This window comes from Onychomys torridus, chromosome 15, assembly GCF_903995425.1.
Source record: "Onychomys torridus chromosome 15, mOncTor1.1, whole genome shotgun sequence".
Classification (NCBI taxonomy): domain Eukaryota; kingdom Metazoa; phylum Chordata; class Mammalia; order Rodentia; family Cricetidae; genus Onychomys; species Onychomys torridus.
This window is the reverse complement of record NC_050457.1, coordinates 19,256,764-19,281,362: the sequence shown is the minus strand read 5'-3', so window position 1 is coordinate 19,281,362 and position 24,599 is coordinate 19,256,764. Positions and strand designations below refer to the sequence as shown.

Genomic DNA, 24,599 nt, shown 5'->3' with positions numbered 1-24,599 from the left:
AGCTTCATTTTGTCTTGGCTTGGGCTTTGCTTAGGTCAAAGGTGGACCAGGTCCAGGACATAGTGACGGGCAATCCTACAGTCATCAAGATGGTCGTCAGCTTCAACAGAGGGGCCCGGGGACAGAACACCCTGCGCCAGCTCCTGGCTCCGGTGGTAAAAGAGATCATTGAAGACAAGGCCCTGATCATCAACACCAACCCCGTGGAGGTGTACAAGGCTTGGGTGAACCAACTGGAAACACAGACTGGAGAGGCCAGGTAACAGAGAGGCAGGGGGATGCTGGCTTTGTCATGCGTTGTAATCATTAATTCTTAAAGTTTGGTTTCTTTGGTTGATTTTGGTGGTGGTGGTGGTGGTGACGATGGTGATGGTGGAGGTGGGGTGTGTGTGTGTGCGCGAGATATCTTCTCTCTCTCTCTCTCTCTCTCTCTCTCTCTCTCTCTCTCTCTCTCTCTCTCTCTGAGACAGTGTATCTCACTGGCCTGGAATTCACAATTCAGCTAGGCTGGCTGGCCAGTGAGCTCCAGAATCCTCCTGTCTCCATCTCTCAGGAGGTGGGATTGCAAGTGTTTGCCATCATTCCTGGATTTCTTGTTGTGAGTTCTGGCACTGTACTCATGTTCCTTTCCTTCTTGGTGTTTCTAAATCTAGACCAGAAATCCTTTGTCATTTTCCTGGTGAGTAGCTGTAAGCAGCAATGGTTCGGGTGGGCTTGGCTGCTTCTGGGAGTAGTTTGTCATCTAAGCAGTCCAAGCTTTTGTTTTCCTGCAAAAGGATGCCCCGTGATGTAATTAAGATGCCCGAGAACTACGTGGGTGGTTGTCATAGTACTGTCCATCATAGTGGAAAGTCATGAAATTAAATATTTACTGTGGGGATTTACTGAGTAAATGCTTCTATACCACATAATGGAATAGGCGCCTGTTTGGAGTAGAAACATAGAGTTGTGTTTATTGACACTGGAAATATGTTCATGGTGTCTTTCTTTTATACTCCAGTACAACCATCCATTTTCCTTTTTTTAAAAGATTGGTCATGTATATGCACACACCTGGGATTTCTATGGGATGTGGCTATTTACAAATTTCTTTGCACCCATGAGTGTGTGAGGCCTATATATTATACATAGAAGCACTTGGAAAATTATTTACTAAGATATGAAATTGGATATCTCTTCATTGGTGCTACTTGCTTATGTGCAGTTTTTGTTTTTGTTTTACTGTAACTCACAGAGATCTGTTATGTGATATTTGGGACAGAAAACTTGGGTTTACAGAGATCCACCTGCCTCTGTCTCCCAAGTGCTAGGACAAAAGGCTTGTGCCACCACCACCCAGCTAATGCATTAGATTTTTATTGCATAAAAAATGAAAAGAAGCAGGCATGGTGGAACACAGCTATAGTTCTAACACTTGGGAGATAGAGGCTTGAAGCTCAGGAGTTCAAAGCTAGCATCACTGTGGTGGTTTGAAAGAGAAAGGTCCCAGTGAGCTCATATATTTGAATACTTGGTCTCTGGTTGGTCGAACTGTTTGGGAAGGATTAGGAGGTGTGGCCTTGTGGAAAGAGATGTGTCACTTGGGGACAGGATTTGATGTTTCAAAAGCCGATGCCATTCCTGTTAGCTATTTCTTCTTCTGTTTGTGAATCTGGATGTAAGGTCTCAGATACTACTCCAGCGCCATATCTGCCTGCCTGCCTACCCACCATGCTCCCTGCCATGATTATTATAGACTGACCCTCTGGAACTGTTAGCCTTAAATTAAACATTTCCTTTTATAAGTTGTCTTGGTCATGGTGTTTTGTCACAGCAACAGAAAAGTAACTAAGATAACTCACCTACGTAGGAAGTTTAAGGCCAGCCTGGACTGTGTGAGACCATCTCAGAAATTTTAGAAAAGGAAACGGGGGTTGAGGTCATAGCTCACCAGAAAGCCTTTGCCTAGCATGTACAAGGCTGATGGTTCAATCAGCAACAAAAATAATAAGGAGGGAGGAAGGGAGGGAGGGAGGGAGGGAGTGAGGGAGGGAGGGAGGGAGAAAGGAAGGAAGGAAGGAAGGAAGGAAGGAAGGAAGGAAGGAAGGAAGGAAGGAAGGAAGGAAGGATTAGCTGAGTCTACATAGATAGCCTGGTCCACCATTTCTTTTTCCATTAGCAATAAGAGGGAGGCCTGGAGTCCCTCCTGATTCAGCAGTAGTGGGAGGTGCACTGTCTGTGTCTTGCTTAGCAGTAGTCATGGGCAACCTCCAGCTCATCCCACAGAGCCGGACTACAGAGCCAGCTGGCAGGACACGTGGACCTCAGCACCTGTTCTTTTGAACCTTTGTTGTATTTTCAGCAAGTTGCCTTATGACGTGACCACAGAGCAAGCCCTGACGTACCCGGAGGTGAGGAATAAACTGGAGACCTCTATTGAAAATCTGAGGAAGGTCACCGACAAAGTCCTGGGTTCGATCATTTCTTCCCTCGATCTGCTGCCGTAAGTCGATTTGTAGCGACTTTAGCAGCCTTTGCTGAAGTTCTCAGAATATTACCTAAGCCCCTGGAGGAAAGAGTAAACCGCTTGTGTTGTGTTTGTGGTTTAAAATGGTGATCTAGAGTCAGGAATGATGATTGTGACCTACCGAAATGATTTGAATTCATACCCATCCTCCAAGGCAGGAGCACTGCCATCCGTGGTCATGGCCGCAAACAGCGCTCAGGAGCTAGTGTCAGCCCCGTGATTCCATTGCATCTCACTTTATGTTGATGTTTTAGGAAAACCGCGGAATGTTGGTTGACGGGAAGACTTGCTATGCCGCTAGCTCACTTAGCCTTTTCCCATTATTTTCTTTTGTCACCTGCTCCACGTGTAGTTATGGATTGAGGTATATAGCCAAAGTACTGAAGAACTCCATCCGTGAGAAATTCCCCGATGCCACGGAAGAAGAGCTGTTGAAGGTAGATCCTCGAGGGTGACCTCACCGCAGCTTCTCTGGGGCTTCTGCGAATTACCAATAGACGCTTGTGTGATATTCTTTAGCTACAGGTCTTCTGCACTGAATGACTGTTGAGGTTGCTGTCTGTTGAGGCTAATTTTAGAAACTTCACACATCCTAGCATCTCTCAGTATTAAAGCATTTGGGGGGTCTGTTTCTCACCATGTGTGACATACAGTGTTAGTATGTGGTCATGTTCACCTCCTACATCTAATACTTTGTAAAGGAGTCATGTTAGGGGCTGGGGAGATGGTTCAGTGGATAAAGAAGTTTGCCACCAAGCCTATCAACCTAAGTTTGATCCCTATGACCCACGTGGTAGAAAAAAGAGAGTCAACTCCGACAGCTTGTCCCTCTGCTTCTACATGTGCATTGTGACATGTGTGCATACACAAAATAGATAGACAGACAGATAGATAGATAGATAGATAGATAGATAGATAGATAGACAGACAGATAGATAATGTGATCCTTAAAATTTTTAATGCTAAAAAAGATGGTTCATGTCTGAAAATGACCCACTCTCTTGGAAAATGTAAACACACACACACACACACACACACACACACACACACACACACACACACGGAAAAAAAAAGATGAATGTAATGTATACTTAAAGATAAAAAGCCACCAGAGCTCATTTGTCTCATGGAAATGTCCTTCTTCCTCTCATCGTGCAGATTGTTGGAAACCTCCTCTACTACCGATACATGAACCCAGCCATCGTGGCTCCCGATGGCTTTGACATCATCGACATGACAGCCGGAGGTCAGATCAATTCCGACCAGAGGAGGAACCTGGGCTCTGTGGCAAAGGTTCTTCAACACGCAGCCTCCAACAAGCTCTTCGAGGGCGAGAACGAGCATCTGTCATCGATGAACAATTATTTATCAGAAACCTATCAGGAATTCAGGTGAGAAGGTCCAGTCCTTTAAAGGAACACGTGGGAAGATGGAGAAAGAGGACGCGTTCTGAACCTAGACCCAGGGCTTTGGAGGGGGAGCGGAACCCCGTGTGCCCGTGCCTTCCAGCAGCAGCCTCTGGGAGGGTGAAGGAAAGGAGCAGGCAAGATGGCTCAGGCCGACTGCTCCCACCCTACCCCCTCCATCCCGCTACACTGAGTCCTCCCTGTTTGGGGGGGTTGCCTCTGATGAAACACTCGCCCTATGACACGCTCCTGGTGTTTAGAATAAAACACTCAACTGATGAGTTTTGTTGGCTCTAAGAAAGTGACTTTATTTCTTTTTCCAAATTGTTTTCTAGTAGGGAAGAATTGGTCTTATCTGCAACAATGGTAGGAAACGGAAACGATGTGTTTCCTTTTGGAAAGGTTGGGGAAACCCCAGCCTTTGTATTTATAGATGATTCTGCGTGAGCATACTCTACACCATCCCTAAGCCTTCCCTAGTTGTATGCACAAGAGTTAATTCTCTTGCCTCCATTTCTTCCTCCTAATTCTGTCACTAATCACCCCACAAGGACAGAGAAGGAGGGAAAAGCTGATGGTCACACGTGCACCTGAGAGCTCTGAGCAGACACCTCCGTCTTGGCTTGTGTTTGCTCTGCTGTCTGCAGTAGGCTATAGAGTTTATGTGTCATCAATGTGACCTCTGTTGTTCTCACTTGGAAAGGGACTTCCCGATCCTCATTTCCTCCAGGTTCTCAGCTTACCTACTGAGTCACATCTCTGTGTGACATCTGTACCATGTGTGAGAAAGTTATCCCAAATCCTCGCACTCTGGGAAGTTTCGCACTCTGGGAAGTTTCGATTTCTTCAGCTGCCAATTTTACTTCTCACTAACAAGAAGCAATAATATGTCCCTTACCAACTCTCAAATGTTCTTAGACCTTCCTTTTCCTTAATTTGTTTATTTGAGACAGGGTTATCCTACGTAGCCTTGGCTGGTCTGGAACTCACTCTGTAGACCAGGCTGGCCTCAAACTCACAGAGATCCGCCTGCCTCTGCCTCCCGAGAGCATTAGCACACCTAGATCCTTCTTTCTTAAGTTATCCCTGCCAGTCTCCCGTTTTCCAAGCTCAGCCTCCTAAGTGCATCTTTTTCCTCTTCACTCATGTCTATTCTGGTATTTATTCTTGTCATTCCTCAGCACCCCATGAACAGTTATACACAAGACCACACAGGAAGACCTACTGTCACTGGGGAGCATGACACCCCAAAATATGACTGCCTCACCTGGCCCAGGGCTGGGAAGGGAGAAGTCAGCTCTAGTGCAGAGGTCTCAGGTACCCTAGAAAACATGTCATAGATGATTTCAGGCATAAAAATCCCTTGAAACAATATAGACTAAAACATATATATATATATATATATAATCACACATATATATACACACATGGATAATTACACACACATACATATAAATATTACATACACACACACACACACACACACACACATAGTTGAGAAAAGGTCTCTTGGTTAAAACCTACCAAGGGCTTCTAAACTATAATCACAGACACTTGTTTTTGTTTTTGTTTTCTTTTTCACCTCTCTGTCTTCATCAGCTCTAGTTTAAAATAAGAGACTTCTTAGGTCTCAGTCCGAGGGCATTTTTTGGCATTAGTGTTTTAGCTGAAACTGTCTCTCCGTTGGCCAGGCACCACTGCTTAGATCTGGTAAGAAAGAGGGGGCTTAGCTGCCATTTTTGTCAAACTGGTATCAGAACCTTCAGAGGGAGGTTAGGGTGTTGTAGACCCAGGAGCTTGCATCATTTAAGGTAACCAATTGACTGAATTGTTTTTGCAATTACGTTCTCTGTAAAACTTAATTCTCAGGTGAGGAATGATTTGACTTGGGACTGGACTGGGGATATAGCTAAGTTGGGAAAGCATGTACTTAGCATGTGCCAAGTCCTGGGATCAGTCTTCAGCACACACACCACAAAGAGTTGCATGTGATGTGTGTTAAGTGTGTGCATGTATTGGGGTAGGTCATGTACACGCATGTGCGCATGCTTGTGGAAGGAAGAGGTTGACATTGGACATCTTCCTCTGTCACCTTCTACTTCGATTTTGAGATGTGGCCTCACACTGAACCTGAGCTCATCTGATTGCCTAGGCTGGCTGGCCACTGAGCTCCCAGAATCTGCCTGTCTCTGCCTTCCTCCCCAACAGTACAGTCTCAGGCACATGCTACCACACCTAGCTTTTTTATGTGGGTGCTTGAGATGCAAACGCTGGTGTTCATGAGCCACCCATTAGGCCAGCTCCCCAACATCAAGGAATTCTTCATCTTACCATTGTCAGTGACATTTCAGAGGTCATTATTCAAATTATAACATTGTTACGGAATCCTCCCCATGATTTGATCTTACTGGGTCATGGCCCCAAGGCCCGCACTCATCTCTCATCCCCTTTGAGGACCAGTTTGAGGTTCAGCATCCAGCAACATGGATGAGCACCACCATGAAGAGTCACCCTGGAAGAAGCAAGTGCCCCAAGGTTGGGATGGAGGGGAGTGCTCTCGCCATCGTTTCAAAACTTATTTTAGTGACGCTATTCCACTTACAAATTCAGCTCTCTCTTAACACCTCTTTCCCCCCTATTTTTAGGAAATATTTCCAAGAAGCATGTGATGTCCATGAGCCAGAAGAGAAGTTTAATATGGACAAATACACAGACTTGGTGACCGTCAGCAAACCCGTCATTTATATTTCAATTGAAGAAATCATCAATACGCATTTAGTAAGTGGGGTCAAGAGGGGGTCTTGGCCCCAGGTCATAATCAAACATCCACTCACTGGAAAATGCCTGGTCCCAGCCAGACTTGCAATAGCTTGTGTTCGTGTGTTTATTTTTAAACCCAATGAGCCCCTCCCTTAATTGCTCCCTGACTCTTGGATATTAGTAAAACCCTCCCCCAAGCAAGACAGTTAACCTTTGCAATGCAAGATGGTGCGGACACAGTTGGAACCCTGGCCCACAGAAGCCCTAGGTTTTGCTCACCTCCCACAGCTGTGCTGCCTAGACCCACCTGCTTCCGCCCCTTTCAGAAATGCTTTCAGCTTTTGCAGCATTTTCTGGGAAACAGAGACTGTTCTCCATCTTCTGCTGCCTGGATATACATCACTTAATCTTAGCCAAAAGGTCAGGAAGCGATGTGCTGCTGGGGTGGGGGTGGGGATATTGGGGCGGGAGAGAGGTGGAAACCAGGCTATGCAGGCAGATAAGGACCCCCCTCCTGCAGGATGGGCTGCCATTGTTCTAAAACCAGGTTTCTTAGAATTTCAGTCTGTGCTGTGTCACGGTGCCTGTGCCTAGTTCTCAAGCAAACATCACCATCAGCAGTCCACAGTGACACCAGGAAGGAATTGGGAAGCCTGGGACGGCTTGACCATCATTTGCTATAAAGGGAAGCCAGGCACTGGAGGTTACATCGATAATTGGAACGTATTTTGCCTTTAAGTGCAATTGGAATTAAGTTTTGTTTTGTGGAATTTTTGTTGTTTCTGCTTTTCCAAGGCAAGAGTATCACTAGGGAGCTCTAACTGGATTCAAATTCAAGATCCTCTTGCCTCAGCCTCCTGCATGCACACAGGCATGTACTGCCACACTGTACCACAGCCTCACCTACTTCACCTGGAACATGATTTATTTATGTGTGTGTGTGTGTGTGTGGTGTGTGTGTGTGTGTGTGTGTGTGTGTGGTGGAGGGTGGAGGTGGAGGGTTAAGACAGTACTTCACTCTGTAACCCAGGCTTAGACCTAGAAGTTACTATGTAGCTCCCAAGTAGAAAGATCACAGATGTGAGCTACCATGCTTGACTTAGAATTAGGTTTTTGAAATTCTGAAATTGAATTAGGTAACTTTTTCTCAAACAATTTTAAACTTTGCTAGTCAAAAGGGTCCTGGGGATGGTTTAGAAATGTATCCCAGACCACCCAGATCCAAATCTGCATCCGAATAATCCCAAGGGATTCAGATCCACACCAGAGTTCTAGAGATCTAGATATTTCAGTGAAGAATAAATCCAGTTTTTGATTGTGCTCATCCCTGGGGGATGCATCTCAAATACCTGCCATTCAAAAGCCATACCGCGATACCTCAACCCACCAGAACTTGGGGCAAATGAGCTGCTTGACAGTCCAGCCTTCATCGTTAAGCACTTCCATAGCTTGAGTAGGGGTTTGGAGGAAAGAAAAGCCCAGTTTTGACTTTTGTTTTTCGAGGTTAGAACAGGGAACTGACATGTGCCACAAGCTCTCAATATGTACCAATTAAGTGTGGTGGTCAGCCTCCTTTCTGTAGATCCCCTAGATCAACAGCAAAGCTGTCCAGCAGTGAATCACTTCCAAAAGTAACTTTCTAGTGAATAAGAAAACATGCACATTTCAGGACTGACCCACTTGACTCTCTGATGGCACTTTATCCATCTCAAATAAATGTGATCATCTTGGTCACATGCTTCTGGGAAGGAGTATCCAAATACAGAAGTAGTGAGACATTCTTTTTGAGCGTGAGGTTCTTTCTCACGGGTGGCAGAGAGAAAATGTTACTGTCCTCATTTAGATTGCTGGATTCTAAAGGGAAAGGCCAGGCAGTAGTGGTGCACACCTTTAATCCCAGCTACTCAAGAGACAGAGGCAGGCAGATCTCTGTGAGTTCGAGACCAGCCTGGTTTACAGAGCGAGTTCCAGAACAGCCAGGACTGTTATATAGAGAAACCTTGTCTTGGAACACACACAAAAAAAAAAAAAAAAAGAATTAAAAACAGAACAAAGTCCTGGGAACAGGGCTGGTGACTGGCTTGAAGTTCCTTTGTCCTGGATTGGGAGCAGATGTAATGGGACAGTGCGTCACAGTGGAGTCCGTCCTGTCTGCTGTCTGAGTGCGGAGGCGCCTGAGACAGACACAACCCATCAGCTGCCTGGCCTGCCAAGCCCATGGCTGTTTGCTTGGTCCTGGCTCTCTGAAAAACAGGACTTCAGCATATGGCTCTTAAGACAGACTCTTTCAGAAGATGACTTGCACTCTCTAATTAACAGGATAAAGGGGAGATACTGGCTACGCGTAACAAATCCTCCTTTTCAGAGATAGCAGCCAAATCAGCTGGCCTGTCTCCGAAGAGAATGAGAACATAAATTCACCACCCAGTGCATTTTCTTCTCTAGCTCCCCCGCAAAAAAAAAAAAAAAAAAAGTACAATTCAAGATTCTACCCTTCTGTTTTTATGTCTCTGTCCGTGTCTTTCTTTGAATCCACTCACTTTTAAAAGGGCAATGCATATTCTTTTGCTTTAGATCTAAATAGGTCTATCATGAGAAACTAGCATGCCTTGTCATAAACAGAAACTTGGAAGAAAATAAATATGCTGGAGCTAGGGACCCAGCTCCGATGGTAATACTTTCCTAGAACACTCAGAGCTCCAGCACTGTGTAAATGGAATGTGGTAGTGCTATGTAACCTCAGTGCTGGGGAAGAGGAGGCAGGGGGATCAGAAGTTTCTCAGACTGCATACTGAGTTCAAGGCCAGCCTGCACCACATGAGACCCTCTCTTGAAGAAAATAAGTACAATGAACACAGGCCGGATGCATTCTTCCCCTTGCCTGGAAGCTCTGCATCTGAGGCCGCTGCTCCACTAAAAATCCACTCAGCTCCTGGAATGGTAATAGACGCCCATGACCCCGGTTCTAGGGAAGCCAAGGCAGGACAATTGCCGAGAGTTTGAGAAGGACTACATAGCAAGTACCAGGCTGGCCAGCACTACAAATACTATTTTTAAAAAAGAAGAGGAGGAGGAGGAAGAGGAATGAAAGAAGGAGGGGGAGGAAGGTGTCTGGAAGCTGTTGAGAAAATTCAGCATTAAACAACCATTCAGGCTGAGTGCAGTGCCACACAACTTTCACCCCAGCACTAGGAGACAAGGGTTGGTGGATCACTCATTGTGAGTTCAAGGCCAGCCTGGTCTCCATAATGAGTTCCAGGCCAGCCAAGGCTACCTAGAGAGACAACTGTCTGAAAAATAAATGAACAACCCTCCATTAATCTTATAGTTTAAAGGAATGAAAGAAAATTCCTAACAGTGGTCAGGCTAAAGAGGCATAGTTGTATTTAAAATGAGTGGGTTTGATGTTAGATGAATTATTTCTCAATTATAAATTAAAAAAAAAAAAAAGACTAGCTTTTGGTTATGATTCACCATTTCACAAGCTCAAGTTTAAGTGGCTGTCTCCTGTCCCCAGGGGTGCCAGTAGCCTAGAAACACTGTTTCAACTTAGTTAGAAATGCAAACAGAAACAGATGTATTTATTGTCCTTCCTGGCTTCACCTCCCACCTTCCTACTGAGGCCTCAAGAGCAACAGCATTTCCTGTTGGATGCTTCCTGGTATCAGCTTTCTGCTGTCCTTGCCTTGAGAGATTCTGGACGTTTTCTGACCAACTAAAGTAAGGTGTGGGGGAGGGCTGCAGAGAGAGAGTTCAGCCGGGCCTGAGTTCAGTCCTCAGAACTCATGTTTTGGTTTGGCTCTTAAAGTGGGGTATGGATTGCTGAAGAAACGAGGTTAAGCACACTGATGCTCTTGCAGAGGCCAGGAGTCTGGTTCCCAGCACCCATGTGGTGGCTTCCAGCTCTCTGGCCCCCCAGATCCAGAGTGCTCCAGTGCCCTCTTCTGAATTCCTCAGGTGCCATGCATGCAAGTAATGCACATACATACATTCAAGAAAAGCACTCATACACATAATAAACAGATGGTTTTTTAAAAGGCTAGACATGAATATACCGCCTTGCAATCCCTTTGCTGGAAAGGGAAAGACAGGGAGACCCCTGGACTCTCTGCCAGCTTAGCCGCTTGGTGAGTTCCTGGCCTGGGAGAGACCCTGTCTCCAAAAAAGAAAAAGATGGGTGATGACTGAGGAGTGACACCCAGCATCCTCTGGCCTCTACATGCATACGTGTTCATACTTACACACACACACACACACACACACACACACACACACACACACAGTACCCCTCCTTGTTCTCTTTCAAATTCATGGTCTCTTTTTTTCTCTGTTACTGAATATAAGTGTGTATATACATATATATGTATATTCCTAAATATAACCTACTCAGTCTGTATAACATTACTTGTGTAGATGATTTCAGGGCTGGCCTTGGATATTGGATAACAAATTGGTGTGCTCTTCCCGGGGGAAGACTATTTCTCCTGCTCTCAGCTCTCCTTGGTTGCTTAGCGTTTGTGTGTGTGTGTGTGTGTGTGTGTGTGTGTGTGTGTGTGTGTGTAGGGTTGAGTGAGGCTTCATAGGCTTTTCACCATCCACTTTAGCATGTTTATTGGTGTTGTCCTTGTTCAGCTCGTGTTTAGACAGTCATGTTGGTGAGACTTCATGGGTGTAGCTTCTGACATCATGAGGAGACACACTCTCACAACAACCTCCCTGACCTCTGGCTCCTACAATAGAGATAACCAGCAGTCCTACCCAGCTATGATGCCTAAAATCTTTTTTTGGAAAATACTGAGCAATATTAGGTGAGAACATTGAGAAACTAGGGTGAAGAGTCCAGGAATATAGAAGTATAAAATTGTAAACCTAAAGAAATGAGAGCAGACAGTCCTCAGCTCTGTCGACAACTGAGGTTAACTGCTAACAATGGTTCTCTGCTTTCCAGGCAGCTCCTCTGTCAACAGCCAGGGGTTAACTTTTAACGATAACTCCCTTGCCCCTTATAGCCAGACAACCGCCGTGGACCAAAGTTAACTTTTAATAGTTGTTTCTACGAGACTCCTAGCATGCATCCCATGCCTAATGCTGGCTTCTTACTATAAAAAGGGGCTTGAACCCCGCCCCCTCTGCCACAGTTTTCAGAGTCTCGGACTCTGACTATGGTCCCAGTTAACTGGTATTCTCTCTTTCCCCACGGTGATTTTTAGAATAAAGTCTTGTTCTGGTTTCATAGACTTTGGTGGTCCGTCCCCCATTTTTTGTGTGTCCTCGGACCTAGCAAGAGCTGGAAATCTGTGAGTCTAGTTGTCCATGGGGACTGACCTCTGCCTCTTCGTGTTTGTTGATGTCTGTGTATAGCTCCTGCTGGAACATCAGGATGCCATTGCGACAGAAAAAAGTGACCTGCTGAATGAGCTGCTGGAGTCGCTGGGGGAGGTGCCCACAGTGGAGTCCTTTCTTGGTGAGAGCTTATTCTGGTCCTCCCCTCACTTGTTCATTTAAAGGATAATAACTACCATTCTCTCTCTCTCTCTCTCTCTCTCTGAAAAAGCTTTTTTATGCAGTAGATTTTGATCATGTTTTCCTCTTCTGCTTTGATTCTGTACCCTCCTCTCCTCCTTACCCACCCAACTTTATGATTCTTTTTAAAAAGAAGAAAAAGAAACCCCCAACACACACACACACACACACACACACACACACACACACACACCAGAAATAAAGAAGCAAGAGATCAATCAGACCCAAAAAAAAGCCCAAACAAAGCAATATGAGACAATAAGCCCAAAACCACACTATTGAGTTCATTTTGTGTTGGCCAGCTCCTCCTGCACCCTAAAGTGTGGTTAACATACTCAGTGAGACTCCACTGGAGAAAATGATTTCCTTGCAGTAGATGGGAACTGACATAGAGACCCACAACTGGACATCGTGCAGAGTAGGAGACTCTGGAGCGCCCAGTCCAAGATGGGATGTCTTTAGCACACCCCTCCCCTCAAGCCTCGGGAAGCAGAAAGATTGCTAAGAGGTTGTGGTTGGCTCCAAGGAAACAGGGTTTCCCAAACACAACAGGGCTGATGCACATGAACTCACAGAGACTATGGCAGCACGCACAGGGCCTGCACAGGGTCAAGCCAGATGGGGTCCCAGCACCAGGGAGTGTGGCAGGGGGAGGGGGTAGACAAGGGCGCCAACCATAACCAAGAAACTGTCTGCAATTGGTAGCCCGTGGCAAAGGAAAAATCAGCATTCTCCTTTGCCTCTCCTTACACAACAAGAACGCTCTAACTCAGGGCCAGGGTGTTGTGTTGCTCCATGGAAAAGTACCTGCTTGCATGTGCAAGGGTCAACCTCCAGATCCCACCCTCCCCAAAATTCTATAATGTCTTGCATCTTGGGTTACAAAACAGTTTGTTCTTGCTGAAAGTAAGCCCTAGAGACAATGAAAAGGACTTACCAATCTGTTTCACAAAGAAAGGAAACAAAAAATGAGCCTGTCCAAATATGGCAAAGTCCTTACTGAAATCGAAAAGATTTCTTTTATTCACACTTCTTTTTTAAAAATTTGTTCTTTTGTGAATATTTATACCCCACATTAACATTTTGATCAAATGCTTTAAAATCCACTCCAGATGTCCTAGAATATGCAGGCTTTATGGGGCCCATAAATCTCCCATTTAATTCCTGAGCCTGTCCTGTGTTCTCAAAACCCTTATCTTACAGTGTGAGGCCATCCATCCCCACAGGAGTGAACTGGGAAAATAACATTTTTGTTTTCTCTTGTTTTGCTTCCCTACAGGAGAAGGAGCAGTCGACCCCAATGACCCTAACAAGGAAAACACACTCAATCAACTCTCCAAGACTGAGATTTCCCTTTCCCTGACAAGCAAGTATGACATCAAGGATGGCGAGGCTGTGGATGGCAGAAGCCTCATGATAAAGTAAGTCGGGCTAACAGTTCACAGTTCCAGCAGCATGACCCGAACCGTGCAGACTCAAGCGGGGCTGAATCTCAGCAGGCTGTTCCTTGAGAACGAGGCGAATATCGAAATGCCTTGTATATTTCCATCAAACCGGTGGATAATGGAGCCTTCATCCTTTAGGAAGGAACTAAGTATTATAATAGGCTGTAAAGTTGGCCTTGGTTTTTTAGTTTTGCATGTCGTAATTAGATTCCTTGAAGGAATGAAGTGATTTACCTGAGCATGTGTTTGCGGTGGTTGAAAATTAGCAAGAAAACACTGCTAATCCAATTCATTTATTTATTTTTTTTACTACAAAACAATGTAAAAAGGTACATACATGACAGACCGCTGCTGGATTTATTGGCTTTTCTTATTAAACTAATCCTGGGTGTGTTCAGCAGCATTGGTATTTATATCCTACTTTGCCTGAGTCCAGTTGGAGCCTGGTTCAGGTCCCAAGGAGGAGGTGTGAAAGTTGGCGAGGGGATAGAGGAGACTAACTTTGTGAATGAATCCTGCCTGTTTATTGAAAAAAGGCTTTATCTTGTACACTCTATAATTGCAAAGGATTGAATGGGAGAAAGGGGGCGTGTGAGCTGGGGTGTAGCTTGAGATCTGGGATTGAGGAATCTAGCATTGACCTTGACAAGTTAATAGGCACCAGTCATGTGTTAATGGAGGGCCACAAATTCCTCTTGCCAGAGATAAGGATGTAACTTTTTTTAGCACGGGGGAACTTTCTTCAAGCCATTGAGGGAATGGGGACTTTCTGTCGAAATGCCTAGTCTTGGGAAAAGGACTTTCTCAGGGGACCAAACACTCCATTGTAGAATATTGCAGTTTTTTATATAGATAAGTTTATCCAAATAGCTAAAGCTTAAAGTGAGCTAAGATGAAGCTAGACAAATATTATTGAGGAGCTGAATAGACCTTAGGAGCTTATAAGTCTTGATTATTAAATATCCCTTATTTATCCAGCATATGTAACTTTTCTACATTTTCTAGCAGCTTGGTGTTAACTTGTATGGGAATAGGCAGAGTTATCACGCTATATGGTTCCAAGGTGGCGGGGACTTGGTTCCAAATAATTATTTTGTTTAAAGAGGCTGCCATTGTATATACATTTTCATCCCTCAGAGCCCACACAAAGTTTCCCAAAGGAAAAGGCACAAGGAAACTCCCATGACACATAGTGAGAATCATAAAAAATGAATGTGAAGTTCTGGAGAACTGGGATCTGCAAAGTCAAAATGCTGGAACTTTGTCAAGCAGCAATGGCCACCATGTGGTCCACGCCACTACTTTTTTTAATATATTTATATATAGTTATATATATATATAGTTTTATATATATATATTTATAATTGTTTGTCAATTTTACACATGATTTGATTATATTCACCCTCCTTCACCCGACTCTTCCCTCCAACTTGTGTCCTTTTTCCCCCTCCCTCCTGTTGGCCATGCCGACAGAGGAGAGTGCTGGATGTATTAGTGACAGAAGAGTCACGAGCCATGGTTACCTTTCTAGAGTTTTATTTGGGGGGGGGGGGAGAGAGAAAGAAAGAAAGAAAGGAAGGAAGGAAGAAAGAAAGGAAGGAAGAAGAAAATAATCAGGAATGTAAGGTCTTCCCCCTCCTAGAGCATAGTTGACTACTTGGGCTACATTTTTAGAGAAAACTGACCCTTCCTGTCCCAGCAGCTGACAGTTGCTGATAGCTCCTCAGCTAGGGGTGGAACATTGTACCCAACTCCCCTCTCCATGCTGGAGTTTTGTCTGGCTTGAGTTTACATGGCTCTTGTGCATGCTCTGGCAACCACTGTGTGTTCATATGCACTGCTCTGTTCAGAAGACCCAGTTCCCTTGTAGTCGTCCACTGCATCTGGCTCTTACACTCTGTCTCCTCATCCACAATGATCACTGAGCCTTTGGAGGTGGGGGTGCCATATGTATGTCTCACTTAGTGCTGAACAATCTGTAGTCTCTTCTTCTCTGCACCTTGGTCAGCTAGGGGTCTCTGTGTTGAGCATCGCCTACTACAAACAGAAGGAACTCTGATGAAGGTTGAAGGATGCTTTAATCTATGGGTGCGATAGGTCACTAGAGGTTGGTTTGTGCTATGTCCATTTAGCAGAATAATTGTATCAGGTTCTTGCCTAGGGCCTAGAACCTATCTAGCCATAGGTTCTTGGCCCAATAATGTTACCAAATGCAGGCTCCATCTTGTGGAGTGGACCTTAAATCTACTACAGAAGTTGGTTACTCCCACAATATTCATGGCATTACTTCCCCATTGAGCATGTCTTGCCAGGCTGGACATTATCGGAGTTCACAGGGTTCATGGCAGGATAACATCAATGATTACTTTTCTGATAGTGTGCATAACACCTTCCTCCAATGTGAAAGCCAATAGGAATGGAGCTTCTAGGTCTACACCAGCTTGGTTTTCCCATGTTCTATGATCTATGTTCTATATTTTCATGTTCTATGTGGTTCCTTTAACAATAGGGTCTTTTTGCCCTCAAAGACTTGAAGGAAACATTCACATTTAAAACAAATACTGTTTTTCTCATGCTTGTGCCCCATAGGTAGCGTAGGAAAGAGAGATTCTTCATCAAACACCATAAATGAAAACGGCATTCATGAAAAGCATGTGCTCCCCAAACAACACAGTACTCAAGACCCTAGATAAACAGAAGAATGCATTTTGGCACATAGAGCAGTTATATGCTGGGATGAGATGGAGACTGAAGGATAGAAAGGGGCACACAGGAATAAGCATGCATTAATATGACATTACATACACATATTCTGAATTCTGTATCCCAAGTGCCAATGTTTGTATTTGAGACAGAAGCCATCAAACATTCCTATGAATGCCACAAAGCTTCCTAGGTGTGCTGTGTTTGGGACCTGGGTCGCTTTGGTGCCGTCTGTTTATTTTGTTGTTGGATCAGGGAAGGAGCCGTCCATTCACTTGAGAACCCCATGGGTGGCTCAAGGTTGGGCCCAGCAATAAAGAGGCCAGCACCACTTCTGCCTTCTAGAGTTTGAGGTCTTTGGGCTGGCAGTGAAGAGCACGGTGCAGCCCCAGGGCACAGGCTCAACTGCAAGACAAGGCCATGTCTGTGACCCCACAAGGCCAGGTGCAGCCTTGTACAATTGATGTCCAAGTCAGACTGAACTTTCTGTCAGCTCAGGACAGGGTGGGGAGAAAACGGGGGAGAAGAAATATGCACCCTGACTTCCTCTGTGCAATGGCCAATTATCCAGATAACTGGAAGTGCAGATGGTATGGCTTGGCCATGCAAATGGAATTCGAACAAGTCTCCCACAAGCTCATAAGCTTTGTCCTTAGAAGTAATGGGAAGAAATCGCCTCTTAATTGGTTCTGTCTGTTGTTTGAATGCTATCCTCTGGGTGCCATCAACTCGAATGTCTACACTGATGAATAGGAATTAGTTTGGGTCATCTAAAGTAGGAAATCATCTGAACAGCATATGCATGTTCACTGATTGGAGGCAGGAGTCACCACAGTTCAGCACATTCTTGGAATTCACATTTTACAAGTAAAACCATAAAAGTCGGGCGCCTTTGGGGAGGGATGGGTCTTGGTCTGGGAAGTGCTCCTACCTTGCCCACCCTGGTTCTCTGCTGCAGACTCCAGCTCCCCTGTGCATGCTGCCATCTCAGATCTCTCCTTTCATGGTGTGCTGTGTGGAGCTGTCCAGTGGTTTTGAGATACCTATAGCATATAACCTATTACTCTAACCATTTAAAAGTGCACAACTCAGTGACATTTTAGGACATTCACAGTCTAATACAATCATCAACACTACCTGTTGTGATTTATTATTATGCAGGGGCCCCTGAGGGTATCCTGCGTGTACAGGGAAAAGTGGGCAGATGCATGCCATGCCGGGCGTCGCAGTGGCAGCAGTGGCAGCGGCCAGTGATACACAATCCAGACGATGCATCTGTGTGGACAGTTTATTGTAATAGAGAAAGAGATAGACAGAAAGAGGGAGACAGAGAGAGAGGTGGGTGTCAAGGAGTGCACACCTCGTGGGAGTGAAGCAGAAGAGGAGAGAGAAGAAGGGGGAGTTTTTCCTTTTATATGCAGGGCAGCACCAAGGGGCAGGATCAGAATATTAACAGTACCGAGTTCCAGAATATCTTTAGCTTGCCTGAGTCAGGCCCTTTGTCCTTGCTCTCCAGACCCTACTAACTGCTCATCTGCATTCTGTCTCTATGAACTTAGCTGTTCAGGATATTTTGTATAAATGGGATTTATAATGTGGTCTTCTGTGCCTGGTTTCCTTTACCCATGTAGTTTTAGTGGTGCTATGTTAGGGCATGAGTCAGTATTTTGCCCCTTTTCATGACTGCATAGTACTTCACCATATAGATACACTTTGTTTACCGATTCATCTGCTAATAGACATTTGGGTTGTTTGCACCATTTAGCTGTTGTGACTAGTGCTGTTATAATATATATATTCAGATACAAGCCTTTGTTTAAACACCTCTTTTCACTTCCTTTGGTTATATAGCTGGTCATAAAATTGCTGGTGTAGATGGTCATCCTCCATGTAGTTTTCTGGTGGCCCTCCAAACTGTTTTCCACAGTGGCCACACCATTTCACATTCCCCTACAAACTACAAGGGTTCCAACTTTTCTCCACCTCTCACACCCCCTTTGTCTTCTTTTATCGTTGGTCATCTCAGTGGTAGAGAGTATTTCACCGTGGCTTTGATTTGTAAGCCCACATTCATTAGTGATGCTGAACAATTTTCATGTGCTTATTGAGCAGCAGCCCACCTCCTTTGTAGAGTGTCCGTTCAAATAGAGTCCTTTCTTAGCATTCATGTGGCCCTGGGTTCCCAGTACTGAGAACAAATACCCTTTACCTAGTTTTAAATGAAGTTGCTATTTCTGGGTTGAAAGTATTCCTTATATGGTCATATTAGCAGTTGTGTGATCTGCAAATATGTTGCCTCTTATATTTTTATAAAATTTTACATAGGAAAGGACATTGGGGCTGAAGAGAAGAAGGCTCAGCCGTTGAGGGCCTCGTTGCTCTTGCAGAGGAATTGGGTTTGATTCCCAGCACCCACATGGCAGCTCACAACCATCTGTAACTCCAGTCCCAGGTGATCTGATGCCCTCTTCCAAACTCCAAAGGCATCAGGCATGCACGTGTTGTGCAGACACACATGCAGGCAAAATCCTTATACACACAAAATAATAAAATAACTAAGATAGAGAAGGACATTAACAAGAAAGAAAAAAATGTCAACCCACAGAAGTCAGTATTTAAGGATGAGAACAGTAAGGGCAAGGCAGATGTAAACAGATGTAAACTTTTCCCTGGGCAACAGACCAGTTACTGGAATAGAGATTGAAATCCTGATAAGCTTAAGTCCTCCAGAGCCTATACTCTCAATCAGAGTTTTACAATCCCCAAGGGCACACGGCCTTTGTAGCCCTAGAAAAAAGAACGAAAATTTCCGCAGGGCAGTGACACTGTCACATCCCTCTGAGCCAAAGGGGAGTGACATGCATGTGAGGTACACAGAGCACACTCACGGGAATGGGAAGAACACTGAATTCCCCTGGCCTTTCCTCTTGAGCTGCCGCCATTACCACAGTACTACCAAGCCGTAGTGTCTTGAAAAACAAAACCAAAAACAAGCCTGCTGTGGAAGAGCCTTGGATGACAAAGGATTCTGCTTCAAAGTGTCTCCACTTATTAGTCATCGACTCAGCAAGGTGTTCTGTTGGCTTCCTCCTCATAGAAAAGGGCAGGGAGGGCTGTGACCATCCCATGAGATCATGCGTTCAACTGCCTGTAAATTATGAGGATCTATACAACTATAAACCTCTCTCGTTATAATAACTTCCAATTCATCTTAAACTATGTGACCTTATGACTTTAGTCAGCTTGATTTTTTGCAGAACCATGTGCTTAACTTGAGCCAGTATTTGTGGTTTTTCAATCACATTTAGCTGCTCTGGTGTTCACAATGTCATCTCTCAAGAATGTTTCTTCTTCCCCGTGATTCAGTTGAAATGGCCATTCTCCCACCCCGGCAGGAGTGCTCAATGGCAGAGGTGGCATTGGAGGTCTGCTGCTAAAAATATGTACTGACATTACTGCAACTTTAAACACCACCAAGCATTTCTGAACACTGATTCCCTGTCAGTTGTGGGCACGCTGTAAAGCAGAAGGCAGAGCCATGGGTAGAGTGGCCAGGCCCGAGGAGCCTCGACTGCTTCCAATGCTCTGTGCTCTTTTTTACAGCAGAGTTCTGATGAGTAAACTCCCTGGTGCATTTCATTATTCCTCAACAATTCTTTCCCAGAGTTAGAGGCCTCTTTGTGTTTCTCCCAGATGCCTGAACAGTGTAGAGGCTGATACACAATGTCAGCTAGACACAGCCAGAAAGTTAGGTTTGCACTGGGTGAGGAGGGAGGAGGATTAAGAAGATCACTGGCAACCGACCAGGACACCAGAATGTGAGCTCTCTGTAAATGCTACTCTGCAAAGGCTTAAAGACCTCGGTGGCTTTTCTTGGAAAGCTGCGAGGAGAAGAGAGGATGGTGACTTGGGCTGTGACTCAGTGGTGGAGAATGGACTTAGTGTGTTTAAGTTTCGTGCACAGCACAAACAGGAGGTAGGACACAGAGCAGGTTGATCCCACAGGATGATGAGGGACTGGGGAGGCTGCAGAACCAGCAGCTCACCGTCTCTTCTGCAGTGCTAGGCACCCGAGTGTGATCTTAGTCTACCTGCTAAGCCTCGTAGCTCTTAGTGGCCCGTTCATATCTCAGACAGTGGGCCGTCTTCCAAAGTCTTCTTGTGCTGAGGCCCTAGGACTAACCAGGTCCTCAGACTACTAGCTTCCGGTTGAAGAATGGAGTGTTTGACTATTGCACTTTCAAAAAAATAATTGTTTTTTAATATGATCCACACATGGAACCTTAAATTTTCTCAAAGCCACATTCTAAAAAGAATCAGGTGACATTATTTCTTGTCTTTCGCTTTTCCAATGAGAAGTTTATTGTATAATTTTTTTAAACGACACACAATGATTGTTCTCATTTATTGAATATAGGGTGACTTTGCAATGCACAGATGCCATACACAGAGGTCAGATCAGGGTAAGTGGCAGGTCTGGCACCACATTCATATAGCGGTGTTTTTTATAGGGAGCTAAAGTTGTCTAGTCATATGTCTTATTTAAGTTAATATATCAAAAACATTTTCATTTCCGTACGTAATGAATAGAAAAGCTTGTTTCGGAGGTATCGTGCGTTCTTAACCCCTGCTAAGTCTTTAAGTTGGAGTGTGTGTCTGAACACACATCTATCCCACATGATTACAGGAGCGCTCACCATCTATTAGACCCCAGCACACAGGGCTTTCACATGATGTCTTTCTGTCGAATTGTCTCCATTTTTAAAAAGGAAAATATAAGGATTATGTCATTTGTACTGGTCCATTCAGCCCATAAGTAACAGGAATTGGGGGGGGGGGGCAGGAGCAGGGGGGGGGGGAGCAACCTACCTGCCCATAATGCCCTTAGCTCTTTGGCACACAATAGGGAGGGGACTTGAGATCCCTGCCCTCAAAGCAGGTGCTGACTTGGTTATATATAGACTGGGGAGGTAGGAGAATTTTAGCAATGAATTCCACAAACATGACATCATCTAGAATTCCAAGAAAAAAAGGGGGGTTATTTAGGCAGTTTGTCCATCAGCAACATGTGAGCAAATGAACAGTTTTCTGTCCTGATGGGGGCGGTTATAAGTTATGTCACTTATTTGATAATTGGCCGAAGAGAGTACCTAAAATGTTATTTCAGATAAGAATCGCTCACTGTTGACATTTTTAAAGTCTTCTAAAGCTTTTAGTTTCAGCTCAGTGTTTCTGCCTAAAGGCCAAGCCTGGTGGAGGTTGCCTGTAATCCAGACACTTAGGATCTCAAATTTGGAGCCAGCCTGGGCTAGAATACTAAATCTCTGTGTGGGGAAGCATCATGTTTCTGTCTAATTCATTCCTGATGATGATTGGAGGAAGCTGGAGTGTGTGTGGGAAGGGACACAGAGCTCTGTCAGGAACATTGCCACCTCCCCCTGGGCTATAATTAGCTGTGTACCCCTTGATTCCCTGGAGTCTTTAGCTGTGCCTTGCCAGACAGCCTGAAAATCCCCAGCAGCCAAGGGTCATGGGGCTAGAGAAAATTGTTCTCCAGAGACCAAGGAGATGGGGGAAAGGAAGCTGTGTCTGCCCCGTTCTCTCTTCTTGTACAGACTTGAGATAAATAGGAAATGAGAAAAAAAAAAAAAGTATTGGCTTCTCCCATTATTTATCTCACATCTGGCGTCTCACATTTGGGGTGAACGTGGTCTCAATCAGGAGCCGCCGCCCTTCACAATAGGACCTATTTTCGTTTCCAGTTTCATGTTATGTGGCCATTTCCTGCTGTGGCTAAGGAAGACATTCATCCTCTGACAGAGCTGAAAGTCAGTAGGGTAGCGGGGCTGCAATAACAGTGAAATTGCAGACCTGACCTCTGTGTGGTTCAAGGCAACTTCTGTGGATGTTGCTGTCTTTTGAAAGAGAGCCTCTTTCCGATAACAGACTTCCCACCCTCGGTCACAGTGATCGAATGTGAACGCTTGCCTTTTATGGGTTTGTTGTTGTTGTTGTTGTTGTTGTTGTTGTTGTTGTTGTTGTTGTTGTGTGGTGTCTGTAGTATGGGGGATTGAATTTCGGGCCTCACACATGTGCTATGGAGATGCATCCCTACCTCCTCCTCCTCCTCCCGCTCCTCGATGTAATTACATAACCTGATCCCTAATTAAAAGGGCAGTCAGTTGCTGACGAGCACCTATGGAAGAAAGTATGGTTCAGCATTTCCAGGGTGCTCTCCAGCACTCAACTTGTCTAGAAGAGCTCTTGGTTCTCGGCTCTGAGCGGACACAGGCAAGACCCTATCTGCTCATCTCCTGTGTCCTGGAACTCCCAGTCTCTTTGCTGGGCTCCCCAGAAGCCCAAAGCTTCCAAGTCCACAGGGTCCTTCTGCTCCCATTGGCCTTCTCACTGTCATATACCTTTCCTGATGCAGGGAAAGCAGAGATTTAGTTATGATGTGTTCACAGGCTTGGAAGTCAATGCTAGGGGGTCTTCCTATGTGCTTTACAGCAGCAGGCCATGTCTACAGCACTTGTCTCTGCAGCCCTTCAAAAAGTGACCTGTCATAAATGCAAAAAAAAAAAAAAAAAAAAATTCTGTAAGGACTCTTATGACATACTTGTGTACGTTTCTGATAGACTAATCTTACAGCATTTAGCATATAAAGTCCAGACTTTGCTTATTGGGCATTTGCAGGCTTTTAGGAGCTTTGAGCAAGAACACTTCACTTTAGGGCATCATCATGGAAGATGCTTTATGTATTCACAAGAGAGAAACAGATTTCTGTGCATCAAGACTGCTGCCTGAACATCTGTCTCCTTTTTCTCATTTTTAAGGACCAAGAAGCTGATCATTGACGTGACCCGGAACCAGCCAGGGAGCACACTGATTGAAATCTTAGAGACCCCAGCAACGGAGCAGCAGGTGACTTGTCTTTACGTGAACAATAACAAGTACATTCAATAGATGGCAGTGTTCTTAGTCTCCACGCCAAGCATTCACATTGTCATAGGGGAACATGTATGTCTGAAGTCCCTTGCTGTAGACAACCGAGTTCATCCATATCTAAAGCCCACATGGAATATCAGTGGGAGAGACGTGAAAAACACTTTCTCAAATGTGTGCTGGCTGTTAATTATTTGTTTATTTATTTCTACAGTAGGGATAGAGTTCTGCACCTTTCAGAGCCTCTGGGAAGACCATAAGCTTTGTCATTCAGTAGATGGCTGGATAGATCAGTGAAGGAATAGTTCTGTTTGAAAGAATGTCAAAAATCCGTGTTACGTATTTACTAACTTAGAAGAGAGATGTTTTACAGATCAACGGAGTTTTCCAAGTGCATCCAAAATGAATGTCTAAGACCATGGCATCCAGGTGTCTTTACACTGCCATAAATAACTTGAGTTTCATGACAGTCCGAGAATAAAAACTGTATTAGCATTTTTAAGATGAATCATTAAGCTGGGTTTAGTGTCACATGCCTTTTCCCTATACTTGGGAGGCAGAAACTGGCAGATCTCTGAGTTTTGAGACTAGTCTAATTTCCATTGTGAGTTCCAGGACAGCCAGAGCTATACAGTAAGACCCTGTCTTTAATATATATATATATATATAATATTTAATATATATATATATAATAATGATATATATATATATCATTAGAGTTGGACATAAGATAGATGCCTGTAACCCCAGAACTTGGCAGGAAGACCAGGAGTTCAAGGCCAACCTGGGCTGTCTCAACAACAACAAAAGGAAAAAAAATAGCAATTATTATTCAGCTCATTCTGAAATAAATCAATTAATCCCAGTGTTATTATTTTAGTGCCAATAATTGCCACTCCCTAATCAAGTTAACAGAATTATCTAATTACTTCTTAATGGAAGTGCTCATAATTTTCCTGTTCTTCTTAATGTAATGGGTTGCCAAGAAATCATTCTATCTCCAGAGTTATTTCTTAAAAAATCAAAACTTCAAACCATCTTATATGTGCAAATGTGTGAATGTTTTTAAGCAATCTGGATATATAAATACACTGATTTAAGATAAAATATTTTAGCTCTGATTGTCTCAATTTTCTCCCAGATGTATTTTAAGTTAGTGACAGGAACCATGAACATACATCTGGACTCTTTTATATCTGTCTCTGTACTTCCTGCTTGTGACTGAGGACACTTAGAACTCTGAGCCTTAGTTGTCTTTCCTGTAAAGTAGAAATGATTTTTTTTTTAAGATGTATTTATTTTATGCACATA

General features: G+C 44.4%; 1 protein-coding gene across 1 annotated transcript in view; it reads left to right on the top strand.

Moving 5' to 3' along the window:
* Window positions 1–24,599, top strand: part of Iqgap2 (IQ motif containing GTPase activating protein 2) — a 139,636-nt gene that overhangs the window by 105,636 nt on the left and 9,401 nt on the right. The window contains exons 22-29 of the mRNA XM_036207454.1: window positions 35–259; window positions 2,342–2,482; window positions 2,859–2,943; window positions 3,665–3,897; window positions 6,558–6,690; window positions 12,034–12,136; window positions 13,475–13,616; window positions 23,180–23,267. Coding sequence (XP_036063347.1) covers window positions 35–259; window positions 2,342–2,482; window positions 2,859–2,943; window positions 3,665–3,897; window positions 6,558–6,690; window positions 12,034–12,136; window positions 13,475–13,616; window positions 23,180–23,267 — 1,150 coding nt within the window. The remainder of the gene's footprint in view (window positions 1–34; window positions 260–2,341; window positions 2,483–2,858; window positions 2,944–3,664; window positions 3,898–6,557; window positions 6,691–12,033; window positions 12,137–13,474; window positions 13,617–23,179; window positions 23,268–24,599) is intronic.